This window comes from Schistocerca americana, chromosome 2 (genome assembly GCF_021461395.2).
Source record: "Schistocerca americana isolate TAMUIC-IGC-003095 chromosome 2, iqSchAmer2.1, whole genome shotgun sequence".
NCBI lineage: Eukaryota > Metazoa > Arthropoda > Insecta > Orthoptera > Acrididae > Schistocerca > Schistocerca americana.
The window spans coordinates 4,996,889-5,018,668 of record NC_060120.1 but is presented as its reverse complement, the minus strand read 5'-3'; the positions used below and the strand labels follow the sequence as shown (position 1 = coordinate 5,018,668).

Sequence of the window (21,780 nt, the reverse complement as noted above, 5' to 3'; positions counted from 1 at the left end):
ACTAAAGCAGGTGCCGTGTGCCATGTAATTTTTTACTGAACAAGGACTCTCCATTTCTAGTGCTGATGGAGGGTGTGGAATGGTAGTTGCATGCTAAATGTGCAATGCATGTTCAAGCAGAGTGCCAGGATCTGCACACAGTTCGGTGTTCTGCGAGTGATAGTCTAAAAAATCTCTGACTTCTCTGCCATGTGTGTCTCCATGTGTTGTCCAAAGATGGTGAGACTTCTCACAAATTTTGGAATGTGTTCGCATATGGTGACTGACTGTCTTCCTCCTGTCATGAACTGTGCATTGAGCAGGAGATAAATAATGCATAACAGTTGGGGGGGGGGGGGGGGGGGGCATGAGTAATGGTTGAAATAGACAAGGTAAAACATGGGAAAAGGAAACACAGCAAAGACTGTGAAATCATTGAAAATTAGGTGTTTGGTAAAATTCAGTGAGGGTTGAAAAAATTCTTGCTTGAGCCTGTTGAATTTCGAACTAAACGAGACTTGATGAGAATAATCTAAGAAAAGATCCCCCTCTCAGATGACATTTGTTAGCAGCTGCTTCAGTTCATAAAATGCTCTAGGTATTAGAGGTCCAGCACCTTCAAGTGAACCATATTCTGAACTTTGTAGATCCAAAAGTTCATTCTCTTCACACACAGAATGTGGAGAGAATGTTGTAAGATGTCAGAGGTAGCATCCCTTGATATGGCAGAAAGACCAAACGTTATGTGCATTACATAGCTGAGTATATGTTCCACGGAACATATCACTTGAAAGAAATATTACATCACTTTTTTGTTGAAGTGGATAAACTTTACCTGCCCGGTGGAACTGTGATGCAATAATTCTTTCATAGAATGCTGCATGCAAGCATGACTAGGGAAGTCAGCACCATCACTTTCCTCACTAAGAAAGGTATTTTACAGCATCACTTTGCTTGGTATTGTACACTCTGTATGTTACTTTGGGATATCTACTTTATTCCTGTCTCACGCTTAAAACTTTTTGTCATTTGTGTGTTTGCACATTGAGAATGTGATGATATGATTGGCTGATTACATCACATGCCATGTGTGTGTTGTGATTGGCTGATGAGATCCATGCACTGTGTTCTGGTTGTCTAACAAAACCACACCAGACACAGCAATCTCAGTTTCATGATTTCCGAAGCTATCATGCCATATTTGGTGGATTTAGTGTTTATACTTCTGTATTCTGAAAAAAGCAGCTTCAGTGATACAGTGCACTGAAGATCTCTCAAAACATGTTCATTTTTGTGTTTGTATATTCCTCTTGTGTTTACTTCTTTAATTTGCCTTTGTCTAGCATTAGCAGTGTAAACAATTCCTCTTTTGGTAATAAAATGCAGATAATATGATCTCTCTGGATGGGAACTGCTTAACAGAACTGTTGAAGAAGATGAAAGGCTCACAGTGTTCTGGAATCAAGGGGTCGTCTGTGTAAAAAATAAAATGAGATTTGGAAAATGTGTTTTGGTGAACTACACAAAAGACACAGAACTGTGTCCGAAAGTGACATTCCAATAGAAATCGGACTACGTATTAGATCCCCCCACCTACATCTTGTGAAATGATCACCAACGGAAAAATCAGAGAAATTAGATCTCCTGTGGAGACTTGCCAACAGTCATTCTTCACATGTGTTATTTGTGAGTGGAACAGGAAAGGTAGAAATGATAGTATGAGTAGTATCATGTGTACACAGTGCCACACTTGCATATTGTAGATGTAAATGTAAGGAGGAACGTAGTGTGTGTAAGGGAGGCCATATATTTTTGTAGATAATTTAGATAGAAAAAGATCTGCAATCAAAGTGTTGCTGACCTGTTTCTTAGCCTCATAAAAGACAGAAAAAGTACAACATACAAAAATAAAATACTATAGGTAGTGAAGTTATCTTAAATAACTACAGCTGTACAATCAGAAAACGGAAAAAATATAGGTAATATCAAACAATGGAAAATCCAGGATGGAATATAACAATATAATGAAAAGGATGGTTGCTACTCACCATATAGCAGAGATGATGAGTCACAGAAAGGCACAACAAAAAGACTGTCAGAATGTTAGCTTTCAGCCAACAAGGCATTTGTCAAAAAAAAAAAAAAAAAAAAAAAAAACCACACACACACACACACACACACACACACACACACACAACCAAAGTAGTGATGTGCAGATTATGTAGAACTGTTGCCCTATCAGCCTTCTGTCCAAACTGTACAAGCTTTCCCTAGAATTCTGACTACCACATTGAACTCTGCAGTTGACATGGCTCAGCCCATTGAGCAAGCTGAGTTCCGCACAGGATTTATTACAGTTCACCATATCCTCACTCTACACGAAACAAATAATAGAACACCTACCTCTTTGCCTTGCCATTATAGATTTTGAAGAGACATTAAATTTGATCAATCATCCTGCTCTGTTTGAGGCTCTTAACAGAATAAGGAGTAAATCAGGGACATATTAAATCATATATAACATATGCAATACCTCTACACCATTTATGAATGTTGTTGAAGAAGTTAATGAATTTACCATTGAAAAGGATGTAAAACAAGGAGACTGTATCTCTGAAACTATTTTCAGCAGTCCTAGAAAAGCTGTGTCTGAGTTTAATTGGAAAACAAAGAGAATCTGTATTCTGAGAAAGAGATTAAATAACCAAAAATTTGTTCCTGGTGTTGTTCTGGGCAGATAATATAGAACAACTTTCTGATACTAATTAGTGAAGTGGCTGTAGTCTGCTCTGAAGTTAGTCTAATAATGAATTACGATAAAGCAAAGATCATGATAAGTGAATGGGCACTGGAGAGAAATATATATTGGATGTACACAATTGCAGAAGTTTGGAGAATATGTCTGTTTGAGTCAACTTTAAAATAAGAAAGGTGGCTTAAAACCATAATTATTTTAACATATTAAATTTGTGTGGAAAGCTTACGGAAGATACTAGTCAGTTTTCATGTGTAAGAAGTCAGTTGAGTTGAAGAAAACGGTTTTTTATCAATGTGTACTACCAGTAATAAATTATGGCTTTGAGACATGACCATTGTGTTCAGAGTCAGAAAATTCATAGTAAATCAAAGAGGAATGGAAAGATTAATGTTGGGCTATACAAAGAAAGGGAGAAGAAAGCATAACTATCAGGTGTGCAACAAATGCCAGTGACCTAATGGAAAGAGTAGATACCTTGAAATGTCAGGCAATAGGAAGCTTGTGATCAAGTGTATAATGGAAAACAAGAACTATTATTTATTTAAGGAATGGAATTGTAGCAAGTGGAGTTAGTCGTATAATATGTTGTAGAAAGCATTTCTTGGGTAGTCAAAATAAGAGGGTGTGCTTCATGTTTAATGTAGCTGAAGAGTAGACCATAAATGAGAGGGAAGTCAGTGTCACTGCAAATGCACTGAGTTAAAAAATTGCTGAAAGAAAGAATTATATTTTCCAAGGAATTTTAACAGATGATATTGTTGTGATTTTGCCATGCATGCATTTGAGTAAATGACCAGAGATTAATGGTCCTTTAACATAAGGAAATCTAAAAGTAAGAAACCAATGAAGAACTCAGTTAAAAGGTAGGCAATCAGGGCTCCATGATTGTATAACTCCTCTAATGATTATATTCCAGGGGTAGGTAGTTATTTATTTGGGTAAAGACAATTAATGTGAGCAGGAAGAGTGTTGAAAGTTGGTATGTAGCTACTGTTTAGGAAGGAAAAATGTTTGCTAGCATATAAGCCATCTACTTAGGAATATTGATAAAGAGCATTATTTCATCATCAGTTGTCAGCAGCAGGGGAGGGAGATAGAAATCACTCTGCATGGCCATTCTAATTTAAGTTTTCCAGCAAATCACAAAAATCATCCTCAGAAAAGGTCTAGGTCAATTTCATTCTCAACTCTTACTCATCTCATCTTCCTCTTGTGACTCAATGTTGATAATGATATGTAGTTAACAGTTTCACTTGTACAGTAAAATTTTTCAATCTAGTTTTGATTGTCTCACCCATTTTTACCGTCCCTGCAGAAACATAAAACTCAAGATTATTGATGTTAATGTGCACAATCTACTTCTTTAATCAAACTGGTAGAATGGTTATAAATAATGGCGAAGCCACCACTTTCTCACAAAGATTTTTACGAAAAGTTAACAATGTAAACTAGTATCTGAAGTTGTCAAACTGTAAAAATGTAGGATTAATATTTTGTATAAAAGAATTAAAAGTAATGTTAATAATTACTGTGCATAGATTTCAGGGGTATAAATTACTAGATGATTTGCTGTGCTTATTTATTCAACTATGGTGTCCACAGTTGCATGTAGATATCGTGACCCCACATCTCTCATGTTCCACCTTGTGAGTTGCTAAAAGGAACTCATTAAACTTTGGTTACACAATAAATCAGTCTAATCTAAAAGCTGTAAATTCAACTAAATACCTAGGTGTTACAATTACGAACAACTTCAATTGGAAGGAACACACAGAAAATGTTGTGGGAAGACTAACGAAAGACTGCGTTTTATTGGCAGGACACTTAGAAAATGTAACAGACCTACTAAGGAGACTGCCTACACTACACTTGTCCGTCCTCTTTTACAATACTGCTGCGCGGTGTGGGATCCTTACCAGATAGGACTGACGGAGTACATTGAAAAAGTTCAAAGAAAGACAGCACGTTTTGTATTATTGCGAAATATGGGAGAGTGTGTCACAGAAATGATACATGATTTGAGCTGGACATCATTAAAAGAGAGGCATTTTTCATTGCGACGGAATCTTCTCACAAAATTCCAATTACCAACTTTCTCCTCCAAATGCGAAAATATTTTGTTGGCACCAACTTACATAGGGAGGAACGATCACCACAGTAAAATAAGGGAAATCAGAGCTCATGCGGAAAGATATAGGTGTTCATTCTTTCTGCGCACTATACGAGGTTGGAATAATAGAGAATTGTGAAGGTGGTTCGATGAATCCTCTACCAGGCACTTAAATGTGATTTGCAGAGTATCCATGTAGATGTAGATGTAGATTTCAAGTTTCGCATTTTGAAGCAGAATTCACACCTATATTCGCATTTGTCGCAAAATGGGTGACAAATTGAGGGAGCGAGCCGGCCAATCAAGGATTTATACTTTCCTTAATATGTGTAGGTATGAACTGCATTGTGGAATCTTACATTGGTCCTCTGGAATATGCCATTTTTCTACCCTGCCAACAAAGGGTTTGACAACAAGATTTACCATTCTTGCCTTTTATTGGAGAACATTCAGCCTCCCTTAAACAATTACCATATCAGCCACACCCAGTAGCTCTACACATCCAAAAGTTGGAGAAGTGTGGCATATGGTCTAAAGACACAGTAGCAGTCAAGGTGCTTGCTATGTGATACTTTCCATTTCTGTCAGTGTAACAGATTTTTGGTGATCCCACTGCATCAGTAATTGTTCAACAATCACCATCCTCCCTGGAGCACCTAAGAACAGTTTCCTTCTGCAGTACACATTTGTACTAATTAAGCAGTTATCAAATGATCAAGTAGATGGACTTACATTCAAGTTCTTTGATGCCAACATTTCATTGTAGGACTTGATGAACTGCATACAATTCTATGAATTTCATCTCACAGATTAGCTAAAAGAGAAATACCATTCCAATCACTTCAAACCAAAGGCTCTTCATGTAAGTTTTGTCATAAGTCTTTTTCCCCATTTACCAGTACATCAGAGTACTACCACTTTCATTGCAACAGTATATATACTAGCCAGACTGTTTCCATTCCAGACCGCAAGAGACTATGTAAGAGTCCAGAGTCACCTAAAGCTACTACCATCAGTTCCGTTTGCAGTATGGCAGTGTCATACATCTGTCGTTTAAAACCTCGCCCAGGAAGCCTCAATCTAGAAAAATGTGTTGAGAAAGGAGTACCCCCAGGCCCATTACTTGGGCGTCTGAAATCTGGTGAAGATGTTGAACTAGAGGATGGATCAGTTGTAAAGTCAGCTGAAGTGTGCTTTCCGGATGACCCAGGACCTGTTTTCCTTGGTGAGTACATACAAAAAATAATTCTATGTCATTTTGATGCAAATTAAAATAGTTTCATGATGATGAGTATGATATTCAAGACAGAAACTAATGCATATAAATACTAAGGATGTCATATGTGGTGGATAAGATCATTTTGTGTGTTTAATAGAACGAGAGAGAGATTTTTGTATTGACATATAATGTAATGTATATTTGTATGCAAATACTGTCTTTCTGTAAACTACGTACATTATTAGACATATCCATAATGTATGTCAGAACTAAAACACTATTAACTGTCTCAGGAATATTAACATGTTTTGTACGTTTATTACATTTGGCAGAGCATTATGATAGCTAAAGCAACAGAACAGATAGAATATTGAAATCTGGGAAATTGCAAATGATAGTTGCAAAAGGGCATGCTTACCAGGAAGAGTGAGAGGTGTGGAATAAAAGTGTGGTGCCTGTAACCTGTACAGTTGAAAGTTTAGCCTTTGTGTTAGAGGAGCTGATTCATTTGTATACAACAAGAATGTTATATTCACATAAGGTTTCATTTGGTGGTATTTTTACATGTGGGTTGAGTAACTATAATATAAAGAATGTTGTTGTTATGGCATCATTCCAGAGACTGGTTTGATGCAGCTCTCCACACTACTCTATCGTGTGCAAGCCTCTTCATCTCCGAGTAACTGCAGCAAACTACAGCCATCTAAATTTGCTTACAGTACTCATCTCATGGTCTCCCTCAATGATTTTTACCCCCACACTTCCCTCCAGTAACCCTTTGATGCCTCATAATGTGTCCTACCAATTGATCCCTTCTTCTAGTCAGGTTGTTCCACAAATTACTCATCTCCTCAGTTCTGTTCATTACCTCCTCAATAGTTACATGATCTACCCATCTAATCTTCAGCATTCTTCCGTAGCACCACGTTTCTAAAGTTTCTATTCTCTTCTTGTCTAAACTACTTATCATCCATGTTTCACTTCCATACATGTCTACAGTCCATAAAAATTCTTTGAGAAAAGACTTCCTAATACTTAAATCTATCTCAATGCTTCTCTTTGTAACCTCCCCCCTCACTTATCGACCTTAATGACAGTGAAAAATTAAACCTCGTGCACCTAATGGAAATTTGGGAAAAGCAATCGTCACCGAAGTTAATTTGTCGGTAAAGAGGCAGGAAAGGGTTACATCTAAGTGAAAGGAAAAATGCAAATGAAATTGGTGGAAATTAATTTTGAGAAAGAGGTAAAATTAATAAAGAAAGTAAATGTGCAGTCATTACGTTATCAATTAATTGGCGTTAATTAGATATTTGAGATTTTGGGAAAATTACGGTCGCCAGTCCCATGGACAACTACTATAATAACTGAAAATGAAAGGTTAATGCACATATATTTAGCACTAAAAGCGGGGCAACTGAAGGTTGACACGTGTCATGTGAAAACTGAATGTTTGTCAGAAGTAATAAATTTCGCTATACTCTGACTTAATTTATCAAAAAAAATTAATAATTCCAGAAAATTGAAAGTTAATTTAGTGACGAAATTCAATAAAATGAGGTTAGTCTTGGGCTACCTCATCAATCATTTCAAAAGCTACTTAAATCTACGCAATTTAGAAATAAGAGATTTAACTTTGAACTTGAATTAAATTATTCTGATTAACAATAGTAAAATTTAGTACGTACCAAGCTGAGCTGCAGTCACAGGTAAGCTAAAATATGGTAACAAAACTCGCACTCTTAATTTGTGCTTGTGTAATCTAAATATTGTAGCCAGCTATGAATAGTTTAACTGAACTTTGAAATTAAAGCAGTGAAATGGAATGATATTACTTTAATGCTGGCGTTTGAATTTCAACGACACTCGGGTTCATTCCGGTAAAGGAAGGGACCCTGCTTGGTAATGCAATTGGGACAATGAGCAACAAAGGTTCATGCTAAGTTGCTGTATTTTGCTAATGGAATAGTTTGAAAAGCTGAGGTCTGTCATACAGTTCTAAAACTTTACGTGCTTCCAGTCTTCCTTGTTGGTTGATTGAAGGTTTGAAGTCGTCGATCGAGGAGGTGGCGACAGTCACTCATTGTCAGCCGTCGCTGTCGGAGAAGCTGGATGTTGACGCGCCTTCTTCTCGACACAGTCACCAGGCGAAAGGGGCTCTTGATGTGCGCCAGCTAGTGCTTCCCGTCCGCGACACCGTGTCAGAAACTATCATAGCAAGTCGAGCGCAATTACATGCTGCCAAACCCCGAAAGCGCAGCAACTCGCGGGAGCGTCACACAACACACCTGCTCCACCGCCCTACTCCAGCCAGACTCTCTCTGCACGTGCTCCACGCGGCAGAGTTCACTACCAAAGATCCTAAACCCTTTGGTTCTCTACAAGACCTATCGATGTATTCGTTCGATAGCATAGTTTTCCCTAGGCCAGACCCAGTGTAAAAATACAAATAATATTTACAAAACAAACTAATTATACATCGACATAAATGCATAAATGTACATATATACAAATAGTAAAACAATTACAATATATATAGACACAGAAATGTCATATCTTCAGGTAACAGAATAAGGAAAAAATTTATAGTACAGTAGATGGAAATAGGAGGATATGCATTTCCGGCGTTACACGTGCCCTACATTGTCTGAGGGTGTTCGTGTAATCTAAACAGACTCAGAAAATGTCCCAAAAAGGAAAAAAAAACCAGCGGAAATGCATATGCTCAAAACATCAAGAAAATTTAGCATTAGGCTAATTAACCATAAACCAATTTTTAGACCATAATAATTGAGTGGAGACACTCCTAACCTTATTACACTCTGTCATCTTACACAAAGAAAACAGGTTGACAATATATTAAAATCCATAGAAAACATAGAAAATTGTTTAGCTATTCTAAAATCAGCGGAATTTGTAACAGTATCAAGAAAGAAATGGAATACTATTTACAAAATTAACCAGGGTACATGGTCATAAAAAACAGGTATATCAAAATAAGCAAATTAGTAATTAATTACATAGAATACACATTTTTATATAACCTTTTCATAATTAATATTCTTGTCATGAGAGTCCACTTAACACTAAACAAGAAAATAATATACATATGTTCGGGGAAAAAAAACATAAATATTGACAGCAGAATTCTTTCAAATCAGCTGTCTGGGAAGAAAAACAACTCTGCCTTCCGTACCCGCAAGTACAAAGAATGCTGAGAGCGGCACAAGAGCTGACAGCGGCTCTGCCTCGCCAGTATTGTTGCGCCCGCCTGTGCGGCACGCTTGATCTCACCCGCCCTTGTAACGGCATTTCCAGATCGTCCGTTTCACTGAATTCTTTTGGAAAAACTCACTCCCGAGTAATCTCAAGAAGTCCATTAATACTATCACAGTTGATAACTCGACACTGTCCATCATCACACACATGTACTAGCCTGAAACTTAAAACAGCGTCTAAGTACATCGGCAATGACTAGTAAAACACACATTCATGAAATCTTACAGGTAGTTACAAAATCATATTTACATTTCTTAATCTACTGTGACAGCTGAAAACTCAAACTAGCAGCTTGGATTTTTCAATTGGTTAATAATCAGTTACTCTTAAATCATTTAATCAAAATTAATTACTTATTAATTACAACTTCTTTAATGACTTCTTGGTCAGGCAAAAGCAAGGCAATCTAGCGAATCGTTAAATCTACACTCTATATTTACATACAGTACAAATTACCCATTCTGTGGTATTAATCAATCCTAGGTTGGTACAATTTCAAGTCTACAATGTTCCGTATACCTAATAGTTTTCCAGAGCTTGGGTATTCTAAGCAATAAGCATTTGTGTGAGGTATACCAATGACTTTATATGGTCCATTATAAACAAACTTAAATTTAGAGATTTCATTTTCTATCTCGCTCGATTTCTCATGAGCTTTTACCAATACTAAGTCTCCGATTGCAAACTTAGCAAAACGCGCTTTAGCGTCATGACGACGTATGCGAGCATCGGCTCTTAGCTTCATTATTTCTCGCAAACGACCTTTTTTCACACCAATACTAATGTCAATCTGTGGAGGGAATTTGACTATCTCTTCCACAAGTGCCGGTTTGTCTGAAAACACACTCTTCTTCCTCATTATTACTTCATACAGGCCTTGTCTTTGTTCGTGTGTTACGTTTGACACACCGTCTACAGTACTTTCCAATTTACTTTCTACACTATTGTCAATGCTGAGATTCCTCACGTTACAGTAGTTCAAATTCATACCCACGTCAATGGCATCCTGCCAGTTAACATGATGTGTATAGGCTGGTATTGCCTATGCACACCATCTCCTGCCTCGTCAAAAATAACTACTATTGTTTTATCTTGTGATGTACATGTCAAAGTTTTGCTTTCACAATTAATCACTGCACGGTACTTTAATAGCCAATCTAGCTTGATAATTACTTCAATATAATGGAAGGAAACATTCCACGTGGGAAAAATTATATATAAAAACAAAGATGAGGTGACTTACCGAACAAAAGCACTGGCAGGTCGATAGACACACAAACAAACACAAACATACACACAAAATTCAAGCTTTCGCAACAAACTGTTGCCTCATCAGGAAAGAGGGAAGGAGAGGGAAAGACGAAAGGAAGTGGGTTTTAAGGGAGAGGGTAAGGAGTCATTCCAATCCCGGGAGCGGAAAGACTTACCTTAGGGGGAAAAAAGGACAGGTATACACTCGCACACACGCACGTATCCATCCACACATACAGACACAAGCAGACATATTGGTCTTTAAATATGTCTGCTTGTGTCTGTATGTGTGGATGGATATGTGCGTGTGTGCGAGTGTATACCTGTCCTTTTTTCCCCCTAAGGTAAGTCTTTCCGCTCCCGGGATTGGAATGACTCCTTACCCTCTCCCTTAAAACCCACTTCCTTTCGTCTTCCCCTCTCCTTCCCTCTTTCCTGATGAGGCAACAGTTTGTTGCGAAAGCTTGAATTTTGTGTGTATGTTTGTGTTTGTTTGTGTGTCTATCGACCTGCCAGTGCTTTTGTTCGGTAAGTCACCTAATCTTTGTTTTTATTGATAATTACTTCTGTAGTTAAGTCTGGCACGACGAAAAACTATTGTTCAAATCGTGGCCCACATATCTCGAAGTTGACGAAAATCTGTTTTGTGACCGGTTTACTGGCCTTCCCAGTAGCACCGACAATTTTCACTCCTGTTACTGGCATAACTACGATACCAGGTCTGTCTTCCAGTAACTCAAATATTTTCCCAGATACAGCACTCAATTCTGCACCGGTGTCAGTCAACACGTTTAGTTGTAGGCCGTGCATATTAACAGACACTACTATCTGTCTACACTCATCCTCGACTGTTTCTTTATTTTCCCACAGTAAATCCTCGTCTATATCCAGGTCATTCCAGAAAAAACCATCCAGCTTTGATCTTAAATCCGGCTTATCTGGCGGATTTTTCAACTTCTGTTCACATACAGGTTTAATTTCAACATGTTTGTCCTGAGGCTTAGTCTGTAGCTTCGCCTCCAATACCGAAACCTTTTCTTGTAACTCGTCAACTAGTGAGTGTTGCTTTGCTATCAATTCACTAAGTGTCACCTTCGTTGATTCCTCTTTGGCCACATTGATCTCATCTGCCAATCTACCTGGAGGAATGTGCCCAGTAGTCTCTGCAATTACTTCCTCTGGATCTGCGCAACCCACACTGCTATCGTCTGACCGTATAACGTCAGCTCTAACCTCATACACGCTGTAATCTGCGTGCTTTTCTACCAATCGTGTCCGGCTATCACTAAAATTTTCGTAATCTTTCTCCTTAATACCATCGCAATGTTTGAACTGGAGGTTTGCGTCCAATGGGTCGGCTACTTCTACCACTATAACTTTCGGTAAGGTCTGCCGGTCAGGGCCAGAACTTTCCATTACTACTTCAACATCCAACTCCTGCGGGACGAAACACGATGAATCGTGCTCGTACTCCCCATTAACATCAACTATTTCTGGTAAAGTCTGCCGGTTAGGGCCAGAACTATCTATCACTTCACAAACACTATCTTCCTGCGGGACGAGACGCGGCAAATCCTGCACGCACTCCCAATAAACACTTCTCCCATACAGGCCCCTATAATCTCTTAGTTCGTTGTATAAGCGACGGAACTGCCTTAACCAGACCTCATCCCTCTCTGCATCCCCTCGCTCGATGACGGACGTTTTATCCGACATCTGATCTTCTCTCAACACTTGCGAATCATTCTTAAACTCAATCTCCAGTTCCGCTGTGAGTGTTACAGCTGCCACTTTATAATCGATTTCCGGAGCACTACTTAAATTGTTCTCACTGACAGTGAATGTATTTTCTACTGCCGTGTCTACATGAACCATGGACCTTGCCGTTGGTGGGGAGGCTTGCGTGCCTCAGCGATACAGATAGCCGTACCGTAGGTGCAACCACAACGGAGGGGTATCTGTTGAGAGGCCAGACAAACTTGTGGTTCCTGAAGAGGGGCAGCAGCCTTTTCAGTAGTTGCAAGGCCAACAGTCTGGATGATTGACTGATCTGGCCTTGTAACAATAACCAAAACGGCCTTGCTGTGCTGGTACTGCGAATGGCTGAAAGCAAGGGGAAACTACAGCCGTAATTTCTCCCGAGGGCATGCAGCTTTACTGTATGAGTAAATGATGATGGCGTCCTCTTGGGTAAAATATTCTGGAGATAAAATAGTCCCCCATTCGGATCTCCGGGCGGGGACTACTCAAGAGGATGTCGTTATCAGGAGAAAGAAAACTGGCGTTCTACGGATCGGAGCGTGGAATGTCAGATCCCTTAATCGGGCAGGTAGGTTAGAAAATTGAAAAAGGGAAATGGATAGGTTAAAGTTAGATATAGTGGGAATTAGTGAAGTTCGGTGGCAGAGGAACAAGACTTCTGGTCAGGTGACTACAGGGTTATAAACACAAAATCAAATAGGGGTAATGCAGGAGTAGGTTTAATAATGAATAGGAAAATAGGAATGCGGGTAAGCTACTACAAACAGCATAGTGAACGCATTATTGTGGCCAAGATAGATACGAAGCCCACACCTACTACAGTAGTACAAGTATATATGCCAACTAGCTCTGCAGATGACGAAGAAATTGAAGAAATGTATGATGAAATAAAAGAAATTATTCAGATTGTGAAGGGAGATGAAAATTTAATAGTCATGGGTGACTGGAATTCGAGTGTAGGAAAAGGGAGAGAAGGAAACATAGTAGGTGAATATGGATTGGGGCTAAGAAATGAAAGAGGAAGCCGCCTGGTAGAATTTTGCACAGAGCACAACATAATCATAACTAACACTTGGTTTAAGAATCATGAAAGAAGGTTGTATACATGGAAGAACCCTGGAGATACTAAAAGGTATCAGATAGATTATATAATGGTAAGACAGAGATTTAGGAACCAGGTTTTAAATTGTAAGACATTTCCAGGGGCAGATGAAGACTCTGACCACAATCTATTGGTTATGACCTGTAGATTAAAACTGAAGAAACTGCAAAAAGGTGGGAATTTAAGGAGATGGGACCTGGATAAACTGAAAGAACCAGAGGTTGTACAGAGTTTCAGGGAGAGCATAAGGGAACAATTGACAGGAATGGGGGAAAGAAATATAGTAGAAGAAGGATGGGTAGCTTTGAGGGATGAAGTAACGAAGGCAGCAGAGGATCAAGTAGGTAAAAAGACGAGGGCTAGTAGAAATCCTTGGGTAACAGAAGAAATATTGAATTTAATTGATGAAAGGAGAAAATATAAAAATGCAGTAAATGAAGCAGGCAAAAAGGAATATAAACGTCTCAAAAATGAGATTGACAGGAAGTGCAAAATGACTAAGCAGGGATGGCTAGAGTACAAATGTAAGGATGTAGAGGCTTGTCTCACTAGGGGTAAGATAGATACTGCCTACAGGAAAATTAAAGAGACCTTTGGAGATAAGAGAACGACTTGTATGTATATCAAGAGCATATAGAGGGTCTATACAAGGGCGATGTACTTGAGGACAATATTATGGAAATGGAAGAGGATGTAGATGAAGATGAAATGGGAGATGTGATACTGCGTGAAGAGTTTGACAGAGCACTGAAAGACCTACGCCGAACAAGGCCCCAGGAGTAGACAACATTCCATTAGAACTACTGATAGCCTTAGGAGAGTCAGCCCTGGTAAAATTCTACCATCTGGTGAGCAAGATGTATGAGACAGGCGAAATACCCTCAGACTTCAAGAAGAATATAATAATTCCAATCCCAAAGAAAGCAGGTGTTGACAGATGTGAAAATTTCTGAACTATCAGTTTAATAAGCCTTTGCTACAGAATACTAACACAAATTATTTACAGATGAATGGAAAAACTGGTAGAAGCCGGCCTCGGGGAAGATCAGTTTGGATTCTGTAGAAATGTTGGAACAAATGAGGCAATACTGACCCTATGACTTATCTCAGAAAATAGATTAAGGAAAGGCAAACCTACGTTTCTAGCATTTGTAGACTTAGAGAAAGCTTTTGACAATGTTGACTGGAATACTCTCTTTCAAATTCTAAAGGTGGCAGGGGTAAAATACAGGGAGCGAAAGGCTATTTACAATTTGTACAGAAACCAGATGGCAGTTATAAGAGCCAAGGGGCATGAAAGGGAAGCAGTGGTTGGGAAAGGAGTGAGACGGGGTTGTAGCCTCTCCCCGATGTTATTCAATCTGTATATTGAGCAAGCAGTAAAGGAAACAAAAGAAAAATTCGGAGTAGGTATTAAAATTCATGGAGAAGAAGTAAAAACTTTGAGGTTTGCCGATGACATTGTAATTCTGTCAGAGACAGCAAAGGACTTGGAAGAGCAGTTGAATGGAATGGACAGTGTCTTGAAAGGAGGATATAAGATGAACATCAACAAAAGCAAAACAAGGATAATGGAATGTAGTCGAATTAAGTCGGGTGATGCTGAGGGAATTAGATTAGGAAATGAGGCACTTAAAGTAGTAAAGGAGTTTTGCTATTTGGGGAGCAAAATAACTGATGATGGTCGAAGTAGAGAGGATATAAAATGTAGGCTGGCGATAGCAAGGAAAGCATTTCTGAAGAAGAGAAATTTGTTAACATCCAGTATTGATTTAAGTGTCAGGAAGTCATTTCTGAAAATATTCATATGGAGTGTAGCCATGTATGGAAGTGAAACATGGACGATAAATAGTTTGGACAAGAAGAGAATAGAAGCTTTCGAAATGTGGTGCTACAGAAGAATGCTGAAGATTAGATGGGTAGATCACATAACTAATGAGGAAGTATTGAATAGGATTGGGGAGAAGAGAAGTTTGTGGCACAACTTGACCAGAAGAAGGGATCGGTTGGTAGGACATGTTGTGAGGCATCAAGGGATCACCAATTTAGTATTGGAGGGCAGCGTGGAGGGTAAAAATCGTAGAGGGAGACCAAGAGATGAATACACTAAGCAGATTCAGAAGGATGTAGGTTGCAGTAGGTACTGGGAGATGAAAAAGCTTGCACAGGATAGAGTAGCATGGAGAGCTGCATCAAACCAGTCTCAGGACTGAAGACCACATCATCAACAACAACAACAACAACAACAACAACAACGTGTCTACAGCTGACCTACTACTTGTGGGCGCACTCCTTACTGTTAACACTGGCACATTCTCCCACCGTTGATTATTCCATACGGAATTTTCATAACGACGACGCCTCGGTTTTCTACTGTTATTGGGCCGCCGAAATTTCCTCACGTCTGGTCGGCCCCTCACCGGCGCGGCTAATGGTTTGCCTGTCTCGTCCCAGCAGATCTGCTCCCCGGATGCTGCTGAGGCGGCTTATCACACCCTCTGGCATTATTACTATTCTGTGAAGCCCTTATCACGTTAGTATGATACTGGTTTCCGTCATTCCTGTTATTATTTGCATTGTATCGATTGTTATTACGGTCCGAACCATTAATGTTGTTGCTGCCATGGTTGCGGTATGCATTATTCCCATGGTTATCATTGTTGTGGTACCCATTGTTGTTACCACAGCCTCTACCACTATTGCGATTATTGTGCCAACTATCCTCGTCCTCAACTCTTTCCAGGATATCATTGATAGTCTTTTAATTGCTTCCTACGTAGCGTTTTGTATCATCTGGAAGCTTCTTGTAGGGTTCCCAGACTATTTCGGATTCCGTGCGGCGATCACGCAAATATTCCAACTTGCGGATCCGCCCTCACAAAACTCCTTCATCGAGCCACGCAAATTCGCATTGAAAGGCCTCGATACAACAAATTCGCACCAGACACTTTGTTGTTCTTGCTCTGACCGGTATTCAGCCAGAAACAAATTTTTAAAATCGTCAAAAGTCAGGTTCGTGATGTTGAGGTTTAAGCCCCAATGCTTGGCATCACCAGCCAACACGTCAATAACCGCATTAATTTTTCTCTCATTAGTCCATGATCTGGGTAAAACTCTTTCACAATTTTTAATGAAATCCGTCGCGTGTGTACCGCCTTTTTTCAAGGGGTCGAACCACCCCTCTTTCGTCAACAATTCCGAACTATGTGCACAGATTGGCACATAGCTCTGTTTTTCATCAAGTTTCTTTTCTAATTCCGACACTCTCGTAATTACTTGGCAAGTGGTTGTCACAAGCGTTTCCACTTCCCTCTTTTTCTCTTCGCAGGTATTAGCCTGCTTCCTCACTTTAGTATCTACTTCGGACACTAAAGCCTTTTAAGTTTCCACCTTATGTTGATCCTCTTTTTTCACTAATTGAATTTGTTCTGTCACCTTATTCTCGATGATCGGAGCAACTGCTTCTCCTACACTTTTCTCGATTCTGCTAATTTTGGAATCAAAACGAGTATTTATGCTCGCAATTTCCGCCTGAACGCCTATCATTTTCTGTTTAAGATTACCAATTTCGGTATTAATTACAACAATATCTTCTTTGATTTTATCAACTTTTGTGTTAACAACTCCAACATTGTTGTTAACAACATTAATAGCTTTGTTCTGATTGTCTAGCTTCCTGTCAATTTTTTCAGACTGAGCTTCTTGCTTGGCAGACTGAGCTTCTATCTTGCTAGACTGAGCCTTCATTTCGTTAATCAAAACATTCAATAAATCAGGTAAATTCCAGGAAACTATCGGTTTTACTTCCATAGCGGGTTCCTCTTTAATTGTACCCCCGTATTCCTCATCAATTGGTTCAGATTTGATTTTCATTTCCTATTCCGAAACATTTTCTAAAGTTTGCAATTCCATTTCTGCTCTTTGTTGCGTTTCGGCGGTCGCATCTTTCATGCTAGCGGCCTGCCCCTGAACAATGGGTTTCGCGGTGCACGTTTCCCACTGTTCGACCGATTGTTCCGTACTGAAGTCTACCAAATTTGGGTAATTGTTACCTTCAATCATTTTACCAATTTTCAATATAAATGCCAAATCTCATATCTATTTAGGATTCCTCACACTACTTATTCTCGCTGACGTATCGACCATTTCTTAACCAGTACTTTGTTACGAGATTTGCATAATGCAAAATTCGTGTCCAGAACAACCTCAAATCTGAAGATTGTCCTGTCACCAGGTCGCCACATGTAACCTCTCCCTCACTTATCAACCTTAATGACAGTGAAAAATTAAACCGAGTGCACCTAATGGAAATTTGGGAAAAGCAATTGTGACCGAAGTTAATTTGTCGGTAAAGAGGCAGGAAAGGGTTACATCTAAGTGAAAGGAAAAATGCAAATGAAATTGGTGGAAATTAATTTTGAGAAAGAGGTAAAATTAATAAAGAAAGTAAATGTGCAGTCGTTACGTTATCAATTAATTGGCGTTAATTAGATATTTGAGATTTTGGGAAAATTACGGTCGCCAGTCCCATGGACAACTACTATAATAACTGAAAATGAAAGATTAATGCACATATATTTAGCACTAAAAGCGTGGCAACTGAAGGTTGACACGTGTCATGTGAAAACTGAATGTTTGTCAGAAGTAATAAATTACGCTACACTCTGACTTAATTTATCAAAAAAAATTAATAATTCCGGAAAATTGAAAATTAATTTAGTGACGAAATTCAATAAAATGAGGTTAGTCTTGGGCTACCTCATCAATCATTTCAAAAGCTACTTGAATCTATGCAATTTAGAAATAAGAGATTTAACTTTGAACTTGAATTAAATTATTCTGATTAACAATAGTAAAATTTAGTACGTACCAAGCTGAGCTGCAGTCACAGGTAAGCTAAAATATGGTAACAAAACTCGCACTCTTAATTTGTGCTTGTGTAATCTAAATATTGTAGCCAGCTATGAATAGTTTAACTGAACTTTGAAATTAAAGCAGTGAAATGGAATGATATTACTTTAATGCTGGCGTTTGAATTTCAACGACACTCGGGTTCATTTCGGTAAAGGAAGGGACCCTGCTTGGTAATGCAATTGGGACAATGAGCAACAAAGGTTCATGCTAAGTTGCTGTATTTTGCTAATGGAATAGTTTGAAAAGCTGAGGTCTGTCATACAGTTCTAAAACTTTACGTGCTTCCAGTCTTCCTTGTTGGTTGATTGAAGGTTTGAAGTCGTCGATCGAGGAGGTGGCGACAGTCACTCATTGTCGGCCGTCGCTGTCGCAGAAGCTGGATGTTGACGCGCCTTCTTCTCGACACAGTCACTAGGCGAAAGGGGCTCTTGTTGTGCGCCAGCTAATGCTTCCCGTCCGCGACACCGTGTCAGAAACTATCATAGCAAGTCGAGCGCAATTACATGCTGCCAAACCCCGAAAGCGCGGCAACTCGCGGGAGCGTCACACAACACACCTGCTCCACCGCCCTACTCCAGCCAGACTCTCTCTGCCCGCACTCCACGCGGCAGAGTTCACTACCAAAGATCCTAAACACTTTGGTTCTCCTCACGACCTATTGATGTAATCATTCGATAGCATAGTTTTCCCTAGGCCAGACCCAGTGTAAAAATACAAATAATGTTTACAAAACAAACTAATTATACATTGACATAAATGCATAAATGTACATATATACAAATAGTAAAACAATTACAATATATAAAGACGCAGAAATGTCTTATCTTCAGGTAACAAAATAAGGAAAAAATTTATAGTACAGTAGATGGAAATAGGAGGATATGCATTTCCGGCTTTACATCTTCTTCAGAAACACTTTTCTTGCCATTGCCGCCTTCATTTTAAATCCTCTCTACTTCAGCCATCATCAGTTATTTTGCTGCCCAAACAGCATAACTCATCTACTACTTTTAAGTGTCTTATTCCTAATCTAATACCCCCAGCATCAACTGTTTTAATTTGACTACATTCCTTTATCCTCATTGTGCTTGTGTTGATGCTTATCTTATACCCTCCTTTCAAGACACTGTCTGTTCTGTTCAACTGCTCTTTGCTGCCTCTGGCAGACTAAGTGTCATTGGCAAACCTCAAAACTTTTATTTCTTCTCCCTGAACTTTAATTCATACTCGAAATTTTTCTTTTGTTGGCTTTAATGCTTGCTCAGTACACAGATTGAATAAAATTGGGGATAGGCTACAATCCAACCCTGTCTCCCTCTCTTCTCAACCACTGCTTCCCTTTCGTGCCCATTGACTCTTACAACTGCCATCTGGTTCCTGCACAAATTGTAAATAGCTTTTTGCTCCATGTATTCTATCCCTACCATCTTTAGAATTTGAGAGTATCCCAGTCGACATCGTCAAAAGCATTTTCAGGATGTATATGTCCAGGGACAACCAGCACATCTGGGAAAAACCTGGGAATTTTTTCATCCAGAAGAAAACCAGGAAAAACTCAGGAATTTTTTTTTTAGAATTCTTGAAATTTTTCATTGTTTTACTTTTCAGTTAAATTTTTGTAGTTTTGGTTGGTAAGAACTGATACTCCAGCAAAGAATTTTACTTAAGCCCACTGTTGCAGAATAATACTGCAGCAATAAAGCATAAACGAGGGAAAAATAAATAAATAAAATTTAAGTTGCAAAGGAAATGCATCTTCAACAACAAAACACAGTGCTCTAACGAGTGTCTGCCAACAGCAAAATGTACCATAACAACAAACTGCTTCCAAAGAGAGTAACTTCACAACGGTTTACATTAGGTTCTTGCGTGGGCTGATGCGCATGAGCAGTTGAGTCGTGTATGAGCAGTACCTTCACCCGCTTCTGGCTACTTGAAGTGTGGCTGTTAGGTGTATCAGCAGTAGCAACAAGCAGCCAGACGCTGTTCCCCTGTGGGCCCAGGGGTTACAATAGGCCCAAGGTATTCCTGCCTGTCGTATGAGGTGACTAAAAGGATTCTCCAACTTTTTGGCCAAATCAGTTATGGTCCCTTTTCAGGGTTTCACCTACACCTCTTTCAGAATTATCCAAAGTGTGGGCCATTTGGGGATGAACATACATCCAGTGAGCAATTAGACCTTCTGCACATCATATCGTCCTGGATCTGTACCTCCACCTGCAATCCAGTCATCTGGGAAAGGACATCTTACAGGATACATCATCTACTTCCCTAGTCCATTACCATCTTTCACCCTAAGACAATATTAGATTTCTCGGCACCCAACATCCAACACAGTAGCCAGTCCATTGTGTCAAGCTGAGTGATATACCTGTTTGGTGGTAGCCCCCTGACACAGGCATTGCACTGCTGATGCCAGAACTCCAAACTCTCCATGTGTGCCAAGGAGTAGATGCCCATCTTCTTGGGGCATCAGGATTCCCGGCAAAGACAATCGTGCCAGGTGGGCTTTGCTGTAGCTGGATGGTGCACGTGGGGGGGAGCCCCTGATCAGAGTGGATGGCATCAGGGTGGATGACCCGTAATGAAGCGGACCAAGTCATCTTTTGATGGGGACCAAATGGCCCCAGTGGTCTTTAAGAAAGGGAAGGTTGGTTACAATGCTGACAGGTATGACCCTAAATTGTTCCCCTCCCTAGCAACAATATGGGAAGAATGTAGGACTACAGAACACAAAGATCCATATTTGCCTCCATACTTAGTGTCCAGCAGAACTGATGGGAACTCCTTTCAGTCTATGAAGCCTCTGTTTTTTTGTTGAGCACCTGGAGGATAAGTTTGGGGAAGTGACAGCACTGTCCAAAATGCGCAATGGGTTGGTTTTGATTCAGACAGCATCCCCAACCCAGTCCCGGGTGTTACTTGCCTGTGTCAAGCTGGGTGATATACCTGTTTTGATCACTGCCCATAAAAGCCTCAACATGGTTCAGGGAATTATTTTTCATCGCAACCTCCTGTTGCAGACTGACAATGAGCTATGCGCCCATTTGGGACGATGGGGCATTCACTTCAGCGCACCTTTAGGGGGCCTAAAGACAATAGGGCTACACCGGTGCCTTCATCTTAGCCTTTGCGAAGGATTCGTTACGTGAAAAGGTCAAGGTGATGGTATACTGATGTGACGTCAAACCTTACCTCCCTCCCCCTATGCGGTGCTTTAAGTGCTGGAAATGGGGCACGTGTCCTCCCAATGCAATTCCAGCACCACATGTAGAGACTGCAGAAGTTTGTTGCGTCTGAATACTCCATGTTCGCCTCCTCCCACCTGTGTCAGCTGTGGAGAGCACCACTCCCCCTGCTCGCCGGACTGCCCAGTACTCCAAAAGGAGTGGAAAATTATGGGGTAC

At 39.7% G+C, this 21,780-nt stretch overlaps 1 protein-coding gene across 1 annotated transcript in view; it reads left to right on the top strand.

The window, feature by feature from the left end:
* LOC124595800 (ribonuclease Z, mitochondrial) overlaps positions 1–21,780 on the top strand; it is a 137,625-nt gene that overhangs the window by 47,450 nt on the left and 68,395 nt on the right. The window contains exon 4 of the mRNA XM_047134688.1: positions 5,812–6,072. Coding sequence (XP_046990644.1) covers positions 5,812–6,072 — 261 coding nt within the window. The remainder of the gene's footprint in view (positions 1–5,811; positions 6,073–21,780) is intronic.